Raw genomic sequence first — 20,787 nt, 5'->3', positions numbered from 1 at the left:
AAAAAAAAGATAAAAAAGGATCAAATCGAACATGCATATCAGCCGATTTCCTAGGCGAAAGAGAAATGTGCCGGGAAGTTTGTGCCTTGAAGCTTGCCTGAAATAAAGTGAGTGACTAAGGATTTTTTGTGTTATTCTTCCTTCTTTTTAAGCGGTGAAGCCACTTCAACATTTTACTATGTCCTTCCCTCTATCTGTCCGTCAAAAATGAAAAAGAACCTTTCTAACCCACCGTGTTTAATTCTAAAGGGTTCTAAAGTGCAATTCTAGAGGGTTCTAAAGGATAATTCTAATGGGTTCAAAGGGGCAATTCTACAGGGCTCTGAAGGGTAATTCTAAAGGGTTATAAAGGGTAATTCTAAAGGGTTCTAAAGTTGTCAGCATCTGGGAGTCCAAGAACTTGCATGGATTGCTCACATACTGCCAAACTGCACCGCTTCCTTCAGACACAGGTGCGATTTTTCTATTCCTCAAGTTAAAGTGTGATTTTTTTTTGTTGTATACAAGATCGAGGCTCGTGAAAGAGCTTCTTTTTTCTTTTTTCTTTTTTTGTTGTATACAACATCGAGGCTCGTGAAAGAGCTAACATTAATCACACAGAAAGACAAACCGACACAAAAAACATATAACATGGGGAGTGGTAGACAAGATGGGGAGAGAGGGGGAAGGACACAAACATAACATTTGAGAGCAGGGACCGAGAGACATCGAGACATCGAGAGATCTGTGGGAGGGAGAGGGCTTTGCGGGGAGGAGGCATGGGAAGGGGGGGGGGGGGGGGTGGCAGAGGTATAAAACATATGGACACTGCCAGGACTTCCAGGAAAGAAGTTGGAATTTCAAACAAGGTGGATCTGGGGTGAATTAGCGGGGGTAGAAAAGATCAAGGTTTTGGATGGGGGAAGATAAGAGATGGTGGTGAACATCTGTTTTAAAGACCTGGAGGGAGGAGTGGGATTGAAGGGAGTGGGGAGTTTGTTCCAGAGGCGGGAGAAAAGGGGAATAGAGTGAACGTGAGCAGAGAGCCTAGATTTTGGCAGTTTAACCATAAGATGGTTGCTGGCAGATCTTGTGTGACCTGTAGGAATATTTGGGGGACAGAGCACAGAGAGAGCTGGGGGAGCAAGGCCGGAGAGGAGTCGGTAAAAGACAGAAAGACCACCAACCTGCCTGCGGTGAGTGAGTGAAAGGCCCTCGGAGTTAGCTTCATCGCTGGAGATTCCAATGATTCTGAAAGCTTTGGTTTCAACAGCGGGAAGCCGAGCTAGGTGTGAGGCAGGAGCACCGGCCCAGAGGGGGGAACAGTATTCCATTGAGCTGCGGATGAAAGCCTTGTATGTGGTGAGGAGCTCAGGTGTGCCAAGGAAGGACTTCGCACGACGGAGGATGCCCAGTCGGCGACTGGCTTTGCAGGCCAGCTTGGAAATGTGGTTTTCCCAAGAAATATCATGGCAGATCGTGAGACCCAAAAGCTTGAGCGACAGAACTTCTTGGAGAGGATTGTTGAGAAAGTAGATGTTTCCAGTCAGTCTTTTCGGAGAGACATAGTAAGAGTGTGAGATTTGTCAGGATTGAAAGACATGTTCCACTTGTTTGACCAGTCTGTGATTTTGTCCAGGTCTGCAGAGAGTGAGGAGGCTGCAGACTGCCGATCTGAGGGATAAGGAATGGAGCGGCAGAGAGTTTAGTCATCAGCAAAGAGATAGAGAGGATTTTCCAGAGAGTCGGAGAGATCATTGATGAAGACCAGAAATAGCACAGGGCCCAGAAAACTACCTTGGGGAGCTCCAGCCAGAACAGGAGGGGAGATGAGAGAAATCTATTCAGGGCCACACGTTGACTACGACCAGAGAGGAAGTCCGAAGTTTTCCCTCCTGTGTGATGCCAGAAATGTGCGTTATCAAATATTTCGTGACCTACAGCTCGGCAAAAGGAGATTATCCATTTATGGGACACCCTGTAGATTGTCTGTCCTTCTCCTTTGGCTGCCTTGCATCTGCCTGGAAGTCAGCTAACATCACACCCTTCCACAACAAGTGTGCATAAACAGATTCTCTCAACTACCGACCAGCAAGCTACTTCTTCTTCTGGCAACCTACTTCCTGTAGTATACTAATTACTGTAAATGCAAAGTTACTGAATCCATTATTGCTGCTGATGAGTCTTCTCTCTTTTCAAACACCTGATGTCTGATCAATCACTCAGCTATGGATATGATACTGCTCCTCTTGGAAATCTCAAACAAGAGGTTAGGACCATTTCATTGGACATATCTTCGGCATTTCACAGTTTGGCATCCTACTTTGCTCACCTAGCTCTCTATCTGTGGTGTTACGTGGTCCTCCCGGTGACTACCTGGTCTCGGTGACCCCCGGACCGTGAGAGGAACTCCGCCAGAAAGATCTATTATTTATATGCTTTCGTAACGCAATCCATATGAATTCCAGTCAATAAGAAACCCCCACACCAAGGATCCAGAGTAATCAATAATATATTCCCCCAAGGAATCAACAATCAACAACCATCAACAATCCACAATCAACAATCAATCACCAATGTGATTACGATGGCCATCTTATATATGTGTGTGTCCCCTTTCCCCACTCCCGACCCCTTGGGTACTCACGACCCCTTTTGTCTCTGTCCCTCACAATGTCTCTGGGCCCCTCCTGACCAAGATGATGGTCGGCTTCTCCGCACACGGGCGGTTGAACGGACCCTTCCTGACGTGCTTTCACCGGGCACGTCCCGTACCGGGAACAACGGCTGCAGCGCGCACCTCCTGGCCAAGCAAAGCGGGTAATGTAAAGCAGGCAAAGCAACACGCGGCTTGCCCAGCACGCGCGGCCCAAGGTGCGACCCGTACGCGGCCTTGTAGACGGCGAGGCGAACTGTGCCAGCTGCTTGGTTCCGTGCACGAACCCACAGTGACTTGACGTGTCAAAGGGTAGTTACACATCCCGGTAACTCCTCTCGCCAGACGGGCTTTTAAACGCCGATTCTCAGGCCAGGAAGAAGAAGAATCGTCGCGTCTCCAGGACCTCGTGTCTTTTCTTCTTCCGTTTCCGGTCTCCTTTTTCTCAGAAGGGCTCCTGACCCTTTAATCACAACAACCTTTAATCGACTACACATTGATAAGCAAAGCCCGGAATAGTAATTCACATACATTCACATAAATATGTAACAGTGGCATAAAAGGCAGCTTCATTTCTGGATTTCTGACTTCCTCCAGTCACAAAGTCGATGCATTGCTATCAATGAAATAGTCTTCTCTCCTCTCTGAGTGGAGGCTGGAGTGCCACAAGGTAGCATCTTGGGCCTAGTCTTGTTCCTCATCTACATGAATCACAGATCAAATGCTCTGGAAAACCCTCTCTTCCTTTTTGTAAATGACTCCACCTTGTCATACAGTACGCCGCTCCCACTGACAGGCATTCAACAGCAGTGTCACTCTCTTCTGACCTAGAATGGAGTAGATGCTGGTCGGATAAATGACGCACATGTCTTTCAATCCTGGAAAATCTCCTAGTTTCACTCTGTCACTCCTAGAGGATTGTCAAATGAACCCACTTATCTATTTCCATGGTCAGCCACTGAAAGAGATTCAAAGAGTTATGGATGGATTCAGTCAAAACTTGGTGGACAGGTTGAGTGTGTGACAAGGATGGAATGATTCGATGTTGGTGAAGATCCGGATCTGGATATGAGAATTTTTTTGAAGTGATTCTTCATAATTGAAAGATGGTGCCAAAAACAATATATAGCACGATATCCCAAAAAGTTGTGGACAGGTTACGAGAAAACTTGGGAGATGAGTTGGGGTGGTGAAAATAACAAATTTATCCAATTTTGGTGCAGGTCCAGATCCAGATCAGGCCTCTCAGTGGGATACAAAGCATAAACTGTTCAGCCTGGTGGAGGTATGCGCTCTACTGAGTGCCGTACTAGTTATCCACAGTTTTTTTAAATGCTTTTTTTTTGTGGTGGGATTTGTATTTGGAGAGTCATGTATATTGAGTGGATGGCACAATAATAGATTTAGGCAGTCTCGTATTCTTTTAGTCCTGCCAGTAGTAATAAAATATATTATTGGAGTAGTTTTGTAACATGGTGAAACGTGCCATTTAGCTGCCACGGAGTGCATTTGGCAAATTATATTCTGACAGAGGAAGCTTGATTTGGTTTGATGTGAAAGGCTATGATCTGTCAACAAAAGAGCAAGGATATAGTAATAATAATAATAATTCATTTATTTTGTATAGCGCTTTTCAAGAAGCCCAAAGGCGCTTTGACAGAGTGGAAAACATAATGCATAACAATACATGAAAACAACAATTGCAAAAAGACAAGAATCAATAGGGAAATATTTAAAGCAAAAGGAGGGAGAAGGAGAAGAGATAGTCAGGGGTTCAATGCTGTGGGTTGAATGTTGAATGCAGTGTTGAACAGGTGGGTCTTTAGTGATGTTTTGAATGTGGTGAGTGAGGAGGAGTCTCTGATGGTGTGAGGTAGTGAGTTCCAGAGGGTGAGAGCAGCGATGGAGAAGGCCCTGTCCCCCCAGGATCTGAATTTGGTCCGGATGGAGGGGGTCAGGAGGTTGGTACCAGCAGAGCGGAGGTTGCGGGTGGGATTGTGTCTGGAGAGGAGGTCAGCCAGGTAGTATGGGGCCAGGTTATGGAGGGCTTTGTATGTCAAGAGGAGGATTTTGTACTGGATTCTCTGGGGGATGGGGAGCCAGTGAAGCTTGTAAAGGACGGGGGTGATGTGGTCACGGGTCCGGGAATGGGTGAGTAGACGGGCAGCGGAGTTCTGAATGTATTGGAGTTTATTGGTGATTTTTTAGGGTGAACCATAGAGGAGGCTATTGCAGTAGTCCAGACGGGAGGTGATGAAGGCGTGGATGAGGGTTTCTGCAGCCGTGGAGGAGAGTGATGAGCAGAGACGGGCAATGTTTTTCAGGTGAAAGAAGGCTGACTTTGTGATCTGTTTAGTGTATTTGTCGAAGGAGAGGGTTTGGTCAAAGATGACGCCAAGATTCCGGATGTGAGGGGAGGTGGATACTGGGATACCGTCGATGTTGAGGGCAAAGTTATGGGTGGATTTTGTGAGCGTTTTTGGGCCAATGATGATTATTTCAGATTTATCACAGTTAAGCTTGAGGAAGTTGATTTGAAGCCAGGATTTTATTTCAGTGATGCAGTTTGTCAGGATAGAGTGGGTGTCGGTGGAGACGGACTTGGTGGAGATGAAATAAGAGAAATAGATATAGCAGCGCAATAAGAGATATACAGTCATCCCTCGCTATATCGCGGTTCACTTTTCGTGGATTCGGTACATCGCGGTTTTTTCTCGCTAGTATATGTAAAATTATATCGCGGATTTTTCGCTATATCGCGGGATTTTGCGGTATAAATGTATTTTTATATACTATTATTTTAAATATTTTTGTGGTAAAATAAGCATTTTCTAGCCTAAAAAATTAAAAAACGTAAAGAAATAAGAAAAATACAGTATTTAAAACATATTACAAGAAATAAAATACTGTACATAGTGTACAGTAGAAGGGTAGACAAAGAGTCGTGCGTATGGAAAACGCCAGTACATTCATCATCGTCATCACCTTCATCGTCATCAGTACTGCACAGCTAATTCATCATCATCTTCATCACGCAAGTTGTAGTATTGAAGAGCCGGGGCTCTTGCTTGATACGGACGAAATGACGGGCAAGACACAAACTCGTCCGAGAAGATATTTATTCTCAAAACCAACTCGGGAACACTGAAAAGCCCATTTATCGGGCTGCATTATAAAGCACAACCAGAAACCGAAAGCCACGCCTCTCAAGCGTGGCGTGCTTCGGTGAATCGGTGGTCACGTGATCAACAGGTGTAGCTGATTATACCCGCAAAGCGCGGCACGCTTTAGCGGTCACGTGACCAGCCACTCTCGCGCCGGGAATCCCCGCCGGTGACGTCACCGGCTGGAGCAAGGAGATTCTGATGCTGGTCTTGCTTGGGGAACCCATGGGTAGCTACAGTATCTTCAATGGTGAGTACCCATTAGAATTTTATATGTTGTTAAAATTACGTATGTTTAAGAGTGTAAAAAGTGTTTAAGAGTATAGGAAGTGTTTATAAGAGTATGGGAAAGGTTAATAAGAGTGTGGGGAGTTCATAATGCTTTAAAATATATATAAAAAAAAATAAAAAAAATGGTCGCTACTTCGCGGATTTTCGTTTATCGCGGGGGGTTCTGGAACGGAACCCCCGCGATAAACGAGGGTTCACTGTACACAGATAAATATTCAAATTCAAAAAGTCCTTGTTTGTAAATGGGTGCAGGGAGATGATATTCTAAATGTCCTTGCCTGCTTTAAAGATTGTCCGTTTCATTTTAATACGTTATAGTCTATGAAAATCTTTTTGATTTGATATATAATAAAATAATAACCACATTTAGAGGCCATTTTTCCCCACAAAGCAGGGGTTGGCCTTTTTCGGGGACCGTGGTTGTTGTTGTTTTTTTCGGTCCCCTTTTTGAAGCAATGTTTTACGGCCGGATGCCCTTTCTGACGCCAACCCTTTTTGGCGCCTTTTTGCGACAAGCAGGGAATTACCAGTGAACTGGTACTCAATTAGCCGACCTCGGAAGGATGACAGGCTGAGTCAACCCCCTGGCGTTAATTCAGCGATCGACCGGGATTCGAACCCAGGATCCTGGTATCCTAAGCTGGCACCCTAGCCGCGAGCCCAACACCAGGCTATTTATAGTCCTTGTTTGTAAATGGGTGCAGGGAGATGATATTCTAAATGTCCTTGCCTGCTTTAAAGATTATCTTCTTTTTGATTTGATGATACAGCGAAACTGACTTCCGATTTACATTATGTTAGCTACAAAGGATGGATTGCCTGGTATTTTGTGAAAAAGGAACGAATACACGAGTAAATGAAATAAATGAATGAATGACAAAAATAATTCCATTCAGCCACTGTTTCAACTCTCGCTAGAAAATTGAGCATCACGGAAGAGCGAGGTAGGGGAAGGTATAAACTGACATGGGGCAATACTTGTGCACAGGCTTGGCAATGAACGAACAGGGGAAAAAAGGAGGGAGGGAGAGAAGGAGGGAGGGACAGAGGGAGAGAGGGAGAGGGAGAGAGAGGGGGAGAGGGAGAGAGAGGAGGGACCACTAGTAATCTGCAAATAAGAGGTTTGGTAGGGATGGTGGATGACACCACATGGCAGTACAATGCCCGCCTGAAGCCTTGGAGAGGAGAGTGAGATACAACAGACAAGGGTAGGTGCTTCCACAAACAGGAGAAGTGAGGAACAAAATAGATGAGGTTTGCAATCAGTCTGGTTTTTGAGAATTTAACCAGCTGTATTGGGGATGGTTGGAGCTGAAGGAGCTGGGGATGGTTCATGGTTGGAAGGTTGAAAAGACCCGAGGGAGCTAGACTGGAGGAGGGGCAGTTAAAATTATTTGTGTCGGCAACAGACCTGTCTGCAAGGGGAGAACAACAAATCATGTGCTTCAGCCTCAACGAGGGAGATGCCAATAATGCTGAAAGCTTCCGATTACAAATGACATGATTATATTTTCTAAATTACCATCACAAACTTGATAAATTACGTCTTATATGACAGAATCACCTTATTTGGGTAATGCTCATTATATGTAAACACAAGACGAGCATTTTACAGGAAGAACTTTAAAAAAAGTGTTTTAATTTGAAGTAAAATGGCAGAAAATCTTCAGAAAATGTCCGATATACAAAAGAAAATCTACATTTTAAAGATCCCACTCTTCCCCCTTTCCAAACAACCTCTCCCTTCTCACCGGAAGACAGAGTCTTCAGCATTGTATCCAAACAGATCTCAGCTTCGCCAGCCTTCGGGTCTGCCTGTTTTTCTGACTCTTGCAATGTAACTCGCCCAAGTCTCTCCAACAACTCCTCTGAAGCAAACAAGGCAAACAAAGGTGATATAAACCTTCCAAATTGCTTAATAACATTAAAACACGTCATTTTGCAGCATATAATTCAGTAACAAGCACCTGTCTCTTCATGTGAGTAGCTAATCCACTCGGATGATAATGACATGCAGGAGTATGAAAATATGTCATTTTGCTGCAATCTTCTAATTATTTGTGCTCTTTAATTTAAAAAAATAAAAATAAAAATAAAAAAAACAAAATATATATACAGTATACTGTATATATATATATATATATATTCAGCCTGGTGTTGGTTTAGTGGTTAGGGTGCCGGCTTGGGATCCTAGGATCCTGGGTTCGAATCCCGGTCAATCGCTGCATTAACGCCAGGGGGTTTGACTCAACCTGTCAATCTTCCGAGGTCGGCAAATTGAGTACCAGTTCACTGGTAATTCTCTGTGTGTCGCAAGAGGCGACTAACAGGGTTGGTGGCAGGAAGGGCATCCGGCCATAAAACATCGCTTCAAAAAGGGGACCACGGTGCCCGAAAAAGGCCAACCCCCGCCCTGCGGGGAAAAATGTATGGGTTTGTGAGTATAACGTGAGTCGTGAGCAGTTTGTAAGTGTAACTTCCATGGGATAGGGTGTCACTCCACTGTACCTGCTAACCTGTTTTTAAAAATTCCTTGGCCATTTCAACCATAAACAATCAGCTTGCTATCACTTGCCAAGCCAGCCGTTCCTTATCACCCATTTCGTTGGTGTGCTTTCTGCGGTGCTTAAGCCACTTCAGGAGGGCTCTTAATGAATTAGTCACAATGCCGGGGAAGTTTGGGTGTGTTATAACACCTTTTTTGAATATGATTAACCATTGATTTACTGAACCATTGATATCATGGAATTCTCTGTATCTATGCATGAGTGTACGTCTGATAATTTATAGAATCATAAATGGCTGAAGACCAATCTGGTGAGACGACTTGCAATTTTTGCCTGTAAATGTGGAATAGTGCAAGTGGTTTCACCATTGATCCCTGCCAAAGGGAGGAGGCATTCACAGTTCACACCATATTTCGCTCCCAGAGGGAACGGGTGTTACTATCTATATAAATAAAACACAGTTTGTGTGTGTGTTTGTGTGTGTGTGTGTGTGTGTGTGTGTGTGTGTGTGTGTGTGTGTGTGTGTGTGTGTGTGTTACCGATAGACTCCTAAACGGAGAGGCTCACGTGCTTGATATTTGGCATAGACATGGCCATTGAGCCTGGGAAGGACATGGCCTACCTAAAAATATTTGACGAGATCCATATTTTTTATTCATATTTACCTCAGCGCATTTCAGCGAGGAACATTATACACGGAATCTCAGCCTGTGCCAGAGCAGCTCGCTGATTCGTTCAGATGGATCACGTGATGTTCCATCCTCGCCGCCAGACCATTGAACTGAAAATATATAGAATGACCATTGCCATTCACACCACATAGGTGGAGATGCAGCTACCTGGCGCCATCTTGGTTGGCACTTGATGCTGGGCGATGGTGATTTTCGTCAGTCTACTAAAATATCCTTTTGGAATTTGCGATAGGGCACGTGGTTTGGCAGATATCGTTAATTAAACGAATATATTTTTTAAAAATGGATATCTCTTGTTTATTCTAGCGTTCTCCTCAAGCCGCACCGCGCGCCCTCAGCCTCGTCTGCGAACGTCAAAAGCGCGACACAGCGCGCGCTTTCGGGGAGGGGCAGAGCCAAGCCGAGCAACATATATATATATACACATCGATCATTGATCGTGAACCGGAAAATATAATAAATTACTGATATTTAGCGACTCGAAAGGTTCTTTATCAACAACGTATTTTCTCGTGCTTCTGCTGACCTCTCCGCAAGGTGTATAAATCGAAGTCCCGAGTGCGAATCACAGGTGAGCCCGTCCTGAGGTAATTAGCGATTGGGAACGATTCAGAACCTGTGGGTAAATAACCCTTGGTAATTTCCCCAACAGTTTTCCGGACGACAGACTGCCGATAGGGGACATGTATTGCAGCACAATACTCAGAACGCTTGTTGTATTAAGACACCACTCGAGCCACAAGAAGTCAATAGCAAACGATGTCAAAGTCAGTGAAAGAGATAAGGATTAATTTTATCGTGAAAAGCTCGTACATGAGATATGAGAGCCCTTCTCATATTGATAAAATTCACTTCATGGTTAATTGGGGGTTAATGGTTTGTGTGTTGTGAACACCTGAGAAACATCAAAGAGAACTTGTCAGTGAGGGTCAAAAAATGGGAAGTGAATGAAAGCAAAAGAATGCATTAATTTTGTGTAACGTTTTAAAAATAAATTTAACAAGTACACATACATTCAAAGTACACCGCCCCCATGCCAAATAATTAAATATCCTACAGCGCGGCATTGCCGGGGCGCCTCCGGCGCCTGGCAATACCGCAGTGGAGCTCATAGAGGCTGCATTGGGAGGGAGAGATGTACATCTAATTGATTGATTAATTGTATAATTAAAATCAATAAAAGATTATCACAAAATATTTTCTTAATCAATTGGCTAATACCATAACAAAACCACTTGTGCTTCATCCGAAGATGTATCTTTTAGAAATTTAATCAAATAAGTCATTAATAAAAAACTAAATAATTAATTGATTAATCAATAAGTAATTCATCGATTAATCAATAAATAATGAATCGATGAAATGATTAATCAATTAATCAAAAATATCCTTGATAGCCACATCACTTGGTCACTGTCATGTCCAAATATTAGCTTCCCAGCTCAAAAGGTGCCTGAGATATTGGCCAAATGAGAAAGAAAATAAATAAATGATTAATAATGAAGATAAATAAATAATAATCATTAAAAAATTAAATTATCAATCAATTCGGTCACAGAACACATAAACCACCACCATTTCATCAGAATCTGTAGCTGGGGGAAAATTTTTTTTTTTAGTAATTAATCGAATAATTAAATAATTAATCGATACATTGATTAATTGATTAATTAATAAATCAAAAATATCCTTGATAGCCACATAACCTGGTCACTCATGTCCAAATATTAGCTTCTGAGCTCAAAAGGTGCCTGAGATATTGGCCAAATGAGAAAGAAGATAAATAAATGATTAATAATGAAAATAAATAAATAATAATCATTAAAAAATTAAATTATTAATCAATTCGGTCAGAGAACACATAAACCACCACCATTTCATCAGAATCTGTAACTTTAAAAAAAAAAAAAGAAGTCATTAATCAAATAATTAAATAATTAATCGATTAATTGATTAATTAATAAATCAAAAATAGCCTTTGCAGCCAAATCACCTGGTCATTGGCATGTCCAAATATCAGCTTCCTAACTCAAAAGGTGCCTGAGTTAATGGTCAGAAGAGAAATGAAATTTAATTAATTAAATAAGTACTTAATTAATCGCTAATAATTAAATAACTCATCAATTAATTGATTAATCAAAAAACAAAAAATACCGTTTTTGACAAAGGACTTGCTCACTATTGTGCCGAAATTTCAGCTTCCTAGCTTAAAGGATGGCTGAGATATCGTCCGGACAAACAAACAAGAAAGCAAGAAAGCAAGAAAGCAAGAAAGAAAACAAGAAACCAGAGTGAAAACTGAGTACTCTCTTTCAGCGTGCGTCACTGCCGAGCCCCCTTTGGTGCCCGGCAATGACGATTTGCAATGCCTGGAGATGGCATAGGAAAGGAGCGGTGTACAACAAGAAACCAGAGTGAAAACTGAGTACTCTCTTTCAGCGTGCGTCACTGCCGAGCCCCCTTTGGTGCCCGGCAATGACGATTTGCAATGCCTGGAGATGGCATAGGAAAGGAGCGGTGTACAACAAGAAACCAGAGTGAAAACTGAGTACTCTCTTTCAGCGTGCGTCACTGCCGAGCCCCCTTTGGTGCCCGGCAATGACAATTTGCAATGCCTGGAGATGGCATAGGAAAGGAGCGGTGTACAACATTTAATTGAAAACGTGGTTTGGCAGATGTCGTTAATTAAACGAATATATTTTTAAAAATGGATATCTCTTGTTTATTCTGGAGTTCTCCTCAAGCCGCACCGCATGCCCTCAGCCTCATCTGCGAACGTCAACCAAAGGGCCAATGTTGCATTTATCATTATAGCTGCAGGGCCAATCAGAGGTGGGGCCAGGAGCACCATTTGTTCTCGGCCTCAAGCTCAAGGTTAGTGAGACACTTATTAATTTTCTGGCATCTGTTAAGTTTCGTGACTTGTTAACTCCGCCACCAAAGGTGGATGGAGGTTATGTTTTCACCCCTGTCTGTCTGTCTGTTTGTGAACAAGATATCTCAAAAAGTTGTCGACAGATTCAGACGAAATTTGGCGGAGAGGCTGCGTATGTGACAAGGAGGAAATGATTAGATTTTGGTGAAGATCTGAATATGGATTCGGATGCGAGAATTATTAAAATTTTTGAAGCGATTCTTCACCATTGAGAGATCGGGCGAAAAGCGATATATAGCATGATATTTCAAAATGTTGTGGATGGATTTGGACAAAACTTGGTGGATGAGTTGGTTAGGTGACAAGAACAAACTGATTAGATTTTGGTTAAGGTCCGAATCCAGATCTGGCCTATCAGTGGGATACAACATGCATTTTAAAGGCCATTTTCCCTGCTAGAGCGGGGGTTAGCCTTGCGGTCCCCATGACAATCTTCTCCATTTTGCCCTATTTTCTGCATCTCTCCTTGTTAACCCCCTTGCCCGCATTTCTTCTTCCACCATCTTTAGCCAAGTCTTTCTCGGTCTTCCCCGTCTTCTACTTCCTTCTACATTCATTTCCATCACTCTTCTCAACCAGTCACTTTCATCCTTCCTCAACACATGACCAAACCATCTCAACCTGTTCTTCTTCACAGCATCAATCACAGGCTCTATTCCCATCATCTTTCGCAATTCATCATTTGTCTTCCTCTCTCTCAACGATATTTTGATTCCCAACTCTCCCGCTCCGCTCTAGCAGGGAAAATGGCCTTTTAAAATGCATGTTGTTGTTGTTGTGTTTCTCTCAACGATACTCCGCACATCCGTCGAACCATTCGCATTTCCACCCTTTCCAGCCTTCGTTGCTGCTCTACGTTCATTACCCATGTCTCGCTCCCATAAATCATAACACTTCTCACACATGCAGCATACACCTTTCCCTTCAGCTTCAACGACACTCCCCTCATCATCAGCACGCCACTCAATTCCCGAAACTTCTTCCATGCACATCTCACTCGAGCAACCGTTGCCGAGTCTGATCCACCTTCTCCATTCAGCATGTCTCCGAGGTATCAGTGGGATACAACACGTAAACTGGTCAGCCTGGCGGAGGTAGAGGTATGCGCTCTACCAGGTGCCGTTCTAATCGTTTCTGTGATGTGCTTCCACATCACGGACAAAATGAAACACTGTGACACGGACAAAAATGTAACACTCTCTCAGCTTAGAGATGCAAATTTAAGCAGGTAAGAGATGCGATTTGGCAAAGCACCTACATTTTTTTGTTAATTACCTCCGCCACCAAAGGTGGATGGAGGTTCTGTATTCACCCCTGTCTGTCTGTCCGTTTGTGAACAAAATATCTCAAAAAGTTGTGGACAGATTCGGATGAAATTTGGCAGAGATGTAGCATATGTGACAAGGACGAAATGATTAGATTTTGGTGAAGATCCGGATTCGGATTCGGCTACTAGAATTTTAAAAGTGATTCTTCACCATTTGGAGATAGGACCAAAAACTATACATAGCAGGATATCTCTAAAAGTTATGGATGGATTCGGATGAAATTTGGCCGAGATGTAGCGTATGTGACAAGGAAGAATCGCTTCCATTTTGGTGAAGATCTGGATCCAGCTTGTATAATTATTTAAGTGATTCTTCACCATTGAGTGATATGGCCAACGAGGCGGAGGTATGCTCTCTACTGAGTGCCGTTCTAGTTGATATACATTTTGTCATAGTAAGAGTTTAAAATGTTAACAAATACTAATAAAAAGATGTCGGTCCTGATGGCTCAAGAATCAAAATTAGACCGTGATTTTTATATAAATCAGCTGATGATATAAACAAATAACTACTACTGGCTGGTGCTGGATTAAGAGTGTGTTGAAATTGAAAGGTAGAGAATTGTTACATTTTTGTGTTTTTGAAGTTCCACGCCCAGTTGACCGAGGAATTATGTATGTGTTGTTACAATTTGTCATTATTATCGTCATATGGTAGCTAAATAGAGGTGGTTGGTTGAGCCCTAGTTTGGCCATCATCATAGCCTATTCATTTATTACATCTGCCAGCAAAGGTGGGTGGTTCGTGTGCAGCCACCCGGCTGCTGGTTGCATCATTTTCAGTGGGTGCGTCTGCCGCTGATGCAATGCCTCTCTATAACCAGTTATCTGGTACTCATTTTGCCGACCTCAGAAGGATGACAGGCTGACTCAACCCCACCTGGCGTTAATTCAACAGGATTCGAACTCAGGACCTTAGGATCCCAATCCCTAACCATTAGGCCAATACCAGGTATGCCAGCAAAGGTGGACGGAGGTTATGCTTTCACCCCTGTCTATCTGTTTGTAAGCAGGATATCTCAAAAAGTTGTGGACGGGTACGTGACGACATTTAGTGGAGAGGTTGGGTTTGTGACGAGGACAAAATGATTAGATTTTGGTGAAGAGCCGAATACGGGAATTTTTAAGTGATTCTTTACCTTCGAGAGACGGGGCCAAAAAAGATATATAGCACGATATCTCAAAAAGTTGTGGACGGATTCAGATAAAAACTTGGTGGATGAGTTCGGTAGGTGACAAGAACAAGCCCATTTTGGAGGTCTGGACCAGATCCAGCCTATCAATGAGATACAAAACATAAACTATTGAGCTGCATGCACTCTACTGTGTCGTCTAGTTCTCCGTATTTTTATTACTAGCAACGGTACCCGCCCCATGGGCGGGTCTTCAATTGGGAGGCCCAAATGAAAAGGCAAAATATCAGAAATTGAAGGCTTTTTGTTATTTTAAACGATTTATAGAAACATCCGTTAAATCATATCACACGCAAATCATCAAAATCTAAACAGTATTTGTAGAATTTCAATAAAAGCCACATCACTGTTCATATCGGTAAATATTATTCCACCATGTTTGGAAAAACTGGAAAATTTGAAAAAAAAAATGGAAAAACAATATAGCCTATTTTACTCCAGGGGGTCCCAGGATTACCCACCCAAAATTTCGTTGCGATCGGTTCAGCTGTTTTTGCGGTACCTGGGAACGGACAGACAGACATTTGGTGAATTATAGTAAGATGGCCAGGGACTCAAAAGCTGGGAGTGGCCTGGCCTTTCTGATCCACAGAGAGGGTATGGGGGTAGGAGGATACGTAGTTTTAAAAAAACCAAAAAAAACATTTAAATCCCTAAACTCCATGAAAGTAGACATCGGCAAAATAAGCATTGGCACGGCAATGCATTTGCTAGTCTCCAATAAAAAGGCAAAAAGACAACATCAGTACCAACGTTATATACACTTGTGTAAATAAAATCTGCAAGCCCGGAGTGAAGTCGAAAAATGCCGTGGTGGAAAATTCAGTAACAGGGTGGTTGCCAGATTATGTCTCAAGCAAACAGATTTCCACTAACAAGCATTAATAATACTAGGGCATGCCCGTACTATATATATATCTAAAATTATATCCCCCCCCTCTATTTACATGAAATGGTTTGGTCCAAAGCGAACGGCTTGCGAGTACGGTGACAATCCCCCCCCTCTATTTACATGAAATGGTTTGGTCCAAAGCGAACGGCTTGCGGAGTTTGGTAAAGAAATCGCCATAGCGTGCACAAAGGCGCAGGAAAGCGAAAGAATCGCAAATTAGTTTTAATTAGTTTTAAAACATAGTTTAACGCCAACATAGTTTGCCAACGTGAAATAAATGAATACGCTCTCAAATGTGCCGTCCGAGGCAGAGTCTGTTCGGCACGTTCGGCACACGTGATAGCTCGCTGCTCTCTGATTGGTTGAATCGTTTTTTGGACATAGCTCGGTAACTACTTGTCCGATTAATATGAAACCTTGAAAAGGCACATCCTCGGGTCCCCAGCAATATACCTGGCAAGTTTAAAGTATATCGGACCCGTGGTTGTCGAGAAACAGCGGTCACAGACAAACACACACACACACACACACACACACACACACACACACACACACACACACACACACACACACACACACACACACACACACACACACACACACACACACACACACAGATTGCTGGAATTATAGATAGATGAACCATGTGGATTTTACATGGAATCTGGTATATGCAAACACACTAGTGAGAATTGGGGGAAATTGAGGGGAGCGGGTGGAGATGAGAAGGAAAACATATATATATATACATATAATAATATATGTATTACAAATAGTGCAATGGATGAAATCAACATAACGTTGATGGAGGTAGGCTAATCGGTATGAAAGGTCCGGATGAAACGGATGTTTCGGGCGTTAATCCTTCGTCAAAGCAAAAGTGGATGCCATTATATTTTTGACCAGCAAGACGAGTTACAACATCCTTCAGGAACAGGACTAGTTCTTCTTTCTGTTTCACAAATACATTTGCAAAATAAATAAATGCAATGGACACTGCTTAATTAAAATGACCAATTGCTTCATAAAAACAACCCCAAACAGCCACTATCAGCAAAAACAACAATATTCAAAAATTACAAACCGGCCAATCTTTTCAAGGCTTACAATGTCTCTCCGAAAGGACCGACTGGAAAACCCTCCCATCTACTTTCTCAACAATCCTCTCCAAGAAGTTCTGTCGCTCAAGCTTTTGGGTCTCACTATCTGCCATGATCTTTCTTGGGAAAACCTCATTTCCAAGCTGGCCTCCAAAGCCAGTCGCCGACTGGGCATCCTCCGTCGTGCGAAGTCCTTCCTTGGCACACCTGAGCTCCTCACCACATACAAGGCTTTCATCCGCAGCTCAATGGAGTACTGCTCTCCCCTCTGGGCTGGTGCTCCTGCCTCACACCTAGCTCGTCTTCACGCTGTTGAAACCAAAGCGTTCAGAATCATTGGAATCTCCCGCGATGACGCTATCTCCGAGGGCCTCTCACTCACTCACCGCAGGCAGGTTGGTGGTCTTTCTGTCTTCTACCGACTCCTCTCCGGCCTTGCTCCCCCAGCTCTCTCTGTGCTCTGTCCCCCAAATATTCCTTCAGGTCGCACAAGATCTGCCTGCAACACTCTTATGGTTAAACTGCCAAAATCAAGGCTCTGCTCATCTTCACTCTTTCATTCCCCTTTTCTCCCGCCTCTGGAACAAACTCCCCCACTCCCTTCAATCCCACTCCTCCCTCCAGGTCTTTAAAACAGCTGTTCAACACCATCTCTTATCTTCCCCCATGCAAAACCTTGATGTTTTCTACCCCCGCTAATTCACCCCAGATACACTTCTTTTTTTTCTTTCTTTAATTCCAACTTCTTTCCTGGAAGTCCTTGCAGTGTTCATATGTTTTATACCTCTCCCACCTCCCCCAAAGCCCTCCCCTCCCACATTTCTCCCGTTGTCCCTGCTCTCAAATGTTGTGTTTGTGTCCTTCCCCCTCTCCCCTCTCCCCATCTTGTCTGCCGCTCCCCTTATTTTTTGTGTTTTGTGTGTCCGTTTGACTTTTTGTGTGATTAATGTTAGCTCTTTCAAGAGCCTCGATGTTGTATACAAAAAAACAAAAAAACAAAAAAAAAGGCAAAAATAATTCCTTGATTGCTGGAAGTCTGGTACATGGCCATCTTGCCACCGGGGAGACTACCATGTTTACGTCTGGCTTGGAGGCAAACTTGTGCATCTATTCCATTCAAAAAAGATTGCACCAGGAGTAAACCAGCATGGCATAAAATGGTTGGGCACCTGCCAAAAGCTCGCCATTCCATGGAAATGTGATAAACCCATAATATGATACTTTGGTATAAGGGAGGGAAGAGATCTTTTTAACCAGCATTCCATTTGATCCAGACGAGCAGCCAATGATGCTGCTATTGGAATGAAGCAAAGTATTAAGATTAACCAAGACATACTTATACAATTACATCTATAGCTTTGACCAATCACAAGCAAGTTTGTTAAATGTTAAATACACCTGAATATTTCCATTAACAAACACAGAATCTCAGCTGGATAAGAGCGAGGACCTGTTATGATGGCAGGTGGGCAATATGCAACAGAGGTAAGGATCTGCATTTCTCGACTCAGGTAGTTAATGTTAATCGTGACGACAGTAACTAGATTAAAAAGAGCTCCATAATTATGAAACAAGCATACAAAAGTGAAGGTATGTTCACATTCCGATGATGACTGATGTACCTACCGTACACAACACACAGAGTGATAAGATGCCTCCAGACAGAATGGAAGTTTTTTTTTTTTAGGAAACATTCATACACGCACTATGGAAACAAACCCTTAAATAAAATAAATAAATAAAAAATCAAAATAATTAATATATAAATATATGTATATATATGCTTCCTGAATAATTTAATCGCCATCATCGCTACAACGAATGCCGATATCAAGCTCGTTGTAACACATGCCTCAAGTATTTTTCCAAAACAATACTGAAGATACGAAGCATGAGGCCTAGCGAGGCACGATAATGATCGGCGCTCGGCTAGTTTATGAACGGTGTAAGGGCGCGCCTTCCTCAAGAAAAAAAGAAATGACGATCACAATCAACTTCCAAACTCACCCATCGTTGGCAGTGACACTGCCAGCTTGTGAGAGAGATACACGAGGAAAGGCGTCGAAGAGACAGACGGTGTGTCTCAGTGTCCGAGTTAATTGCAGTCACAGAGAGAGAGAGAAAGCGCAATTTCCCGCTGTCTCGCCCAACCCACGATCGAGGCGTTATGTCAATGTCATCGTAAATGCGCCTCAGTGAAAAGGAAATAGGAGGGGGACGGCGAGGCGAGAATACGGGGTGAGAACTAGGGGGAGGGGCGATAACGAGGGCAAGGGGATGAGGTAACAAACGAGAGGAGGAGTGAGACGAGTACAAGGGGATGGGGTTACAAATGAGGGGAGGAGCGAGTGGAAAGAAGGAGGAGCGACGACGAGGTGAGGCGGGGATGAAGTGAGAGTGAGGAGCAGAGGAACGAGGAGGATGAGAAGCGGAGAAGGCTGAGGTCGAGGGAGGAAAGGAGTGAGGCTAAGAGCGAGGAGTGTGGGGAAAAAAGCGAGGAGTGAGTGAGGGGTATTAGAGCGAGGAGTGAGGCCTAAGAGCGAGGAGTGAGGTATAAGAGCGAGGGGTGAGGTCGAGGGAGGAAAGGAGTGAGGCTAAGAGCGAGGAGTGTGGGGAAAAAAGCGAGGAGTGAGTGAGGGGTAAGAGCGAGGAGAGGGATAAGAGCGAGGAGTGAGGGATAAGAGCGAGGAGTGAGGGATAAGAGCGAGGAGTGAGGGATAAGAGCGAGGGGTGAGTGTAAGAGCGAGGAGTGAGGAATAAGATCGAGGAGTGTGGGCCAAGAGCGAGTGGTGATGGCTAAGAGCGAGGAGTGAGCAGGATAAGGGCGAGGGGTGAGGGATAAGAGCCACTAGTGAAGGATAAGAGCGAGTGAATGGGATAAGTAAGAGCGAGGAGTGAGGCCTAAGAGCGAGGGGTGAGGTCTAAGAGCGAGGAGTGAGGGCTAAGAGCGAGGAGTATAGGATAAGAGCAAGGAGTGCAGGATAAGAGCAAGGAGTGCAGGATAAGAGCGAGATGTATAGGATAAGAGCAAGGAGTGCAGGATAAGAGCGAGGGGTCAGGGATAAGAGCGAGTGGGTGAGGGATAAGAGCGAGGAGTGAGGATAAGAGCGAGGAGTGACGATAAGAGCGTGGGGTGAGGGATAAGAGCGAGGGGTGAGGATAGGAGTGAGGCTTAGAGCGAGTGGTGATGGCTACGAGCGAGGAGTGAGGGGTGACGGATAAGAGAGACTAGTGAAGGATAAGAGCGAGTGAACGGCATAAGAGCGAGGAGTGAGGAATAAGAGCGAGGAGTGCAGGATAAGAGCGAGGAGTGCAGGATAAGAGTGAGGAGTGCAGGATAAGAGTGAGGGATAAGAGCGAGGGATAAGAGCGAAGGGTGAGGTATAAGAGCGAGGAGTGAGGCAGAGCGAGGAGTGAGGCCTAAGAGTGAGGAGAGAGGGATAAGAGCGAGTGGTGATGGCTAAGAGCAAGGAGTGAGTGGGATTAGAGCGAGGGGTGAGGGATGAGAGCGACAAGTGAAGGATAAGAGCGAGTGAACGGGATAAGATCGAGGAGTGAGAGATAAGAGCGAGGAGTGAGGATAAGAGCGAGGAGTGAGGATAAGCGAGGAGTGAGGATAAGAGCGAGGAGTGAGGGCTAAGAGCGAGGGGTGAGTAATAAGACTAAGAGCGGGGAGTGAGGACAAGAGCGAGGGGTGAGAATAAGAGCGAGGAGTGAGGAATAAGAGTGAGGGCGAGGATAAGAGCAAGGAGTGAGGGATAAGAGTGAGGATTGAGGATAAGAGCGAGGAGTGAGGATAAGAATGAGGAGTGGGGATAAGAGAGATGAGTGAGAAGTGTGAGGCGTGAGGCATAAGACTAAGAGCGAGGATTGAGGATAAGAGCGAGGATTGAGGATAAGAGCGAGGAGTGAGGGATAAGAGCGACAAGTGCGGGATAAGAGCTATGAGTGAGGACTATCGCTTGCAGCGAGGATTGACGGCTATAGGAGCAAGGAGTGAGGGTTATAGGAGTGAGGACAGGCATGAGAGACGGGAGGGAGGAGTGATGGT

The 20,787-nt window shown here is 44.0% G+C and overlaps 1 protein-coding gene across 3 annotated transcripts in view; it reads right to left on the bottom strand.

Annotated features, from left to right (window-relative positions):
• The window catches only part of RAP1GDS1 (Rap1 GTPase-GDP dissociation stimulator 1), a 70,657-nt gene extending 51,569 nt beyond the window's left edge, over positions 1 to 19,088 (bottom strand). For 2 of the 3 annotated variants that reach the window (XM_068131248.2, XM_068131250.2), the window contains exons 1-2: positions 18,744 to 19,088; positions 7,842 to 7,958 (exon numbers count right to left, since the gene is read on the bottom strand). In XM_068131248.2, coding sequence (XP_067987349.1) covers positions 7,842 to 7,958; positions 18,744 to 18,747 — 121 coding nt within the window. In that variant the 5' untranslated portion in view covers positions 18,748 to 19,088. The remainder of the gene's footprint in view (positions 1 to 7,841; positions 7,959 to 18,743) is intronic. The other variant, XM_068131249.2, reaches the window with a different exon arrangement.
• Positions 19,089 to 20,787: the final 1,699 nt, after the last annotated feature.

Source organism: Myxine glutinosa, chromosome 11, assembly GCF_964187855.1.
Source record: "Myxine glutinosa chromosome 11, kmMyxGlut1.1, whole genome shotgun sequence".
NCBI classification, from domain to species: domain Eukaryota; kingdom Metazoa; phylum Chordata; class Myxini; order Myxiniformes; family Myxinidae; genus Myxine; species Myxine glutinosa.
Note: the sequence above shows the minus strand (reverse complement) of the source record. Positions and strands in the feature narration are given on the sequence as shown.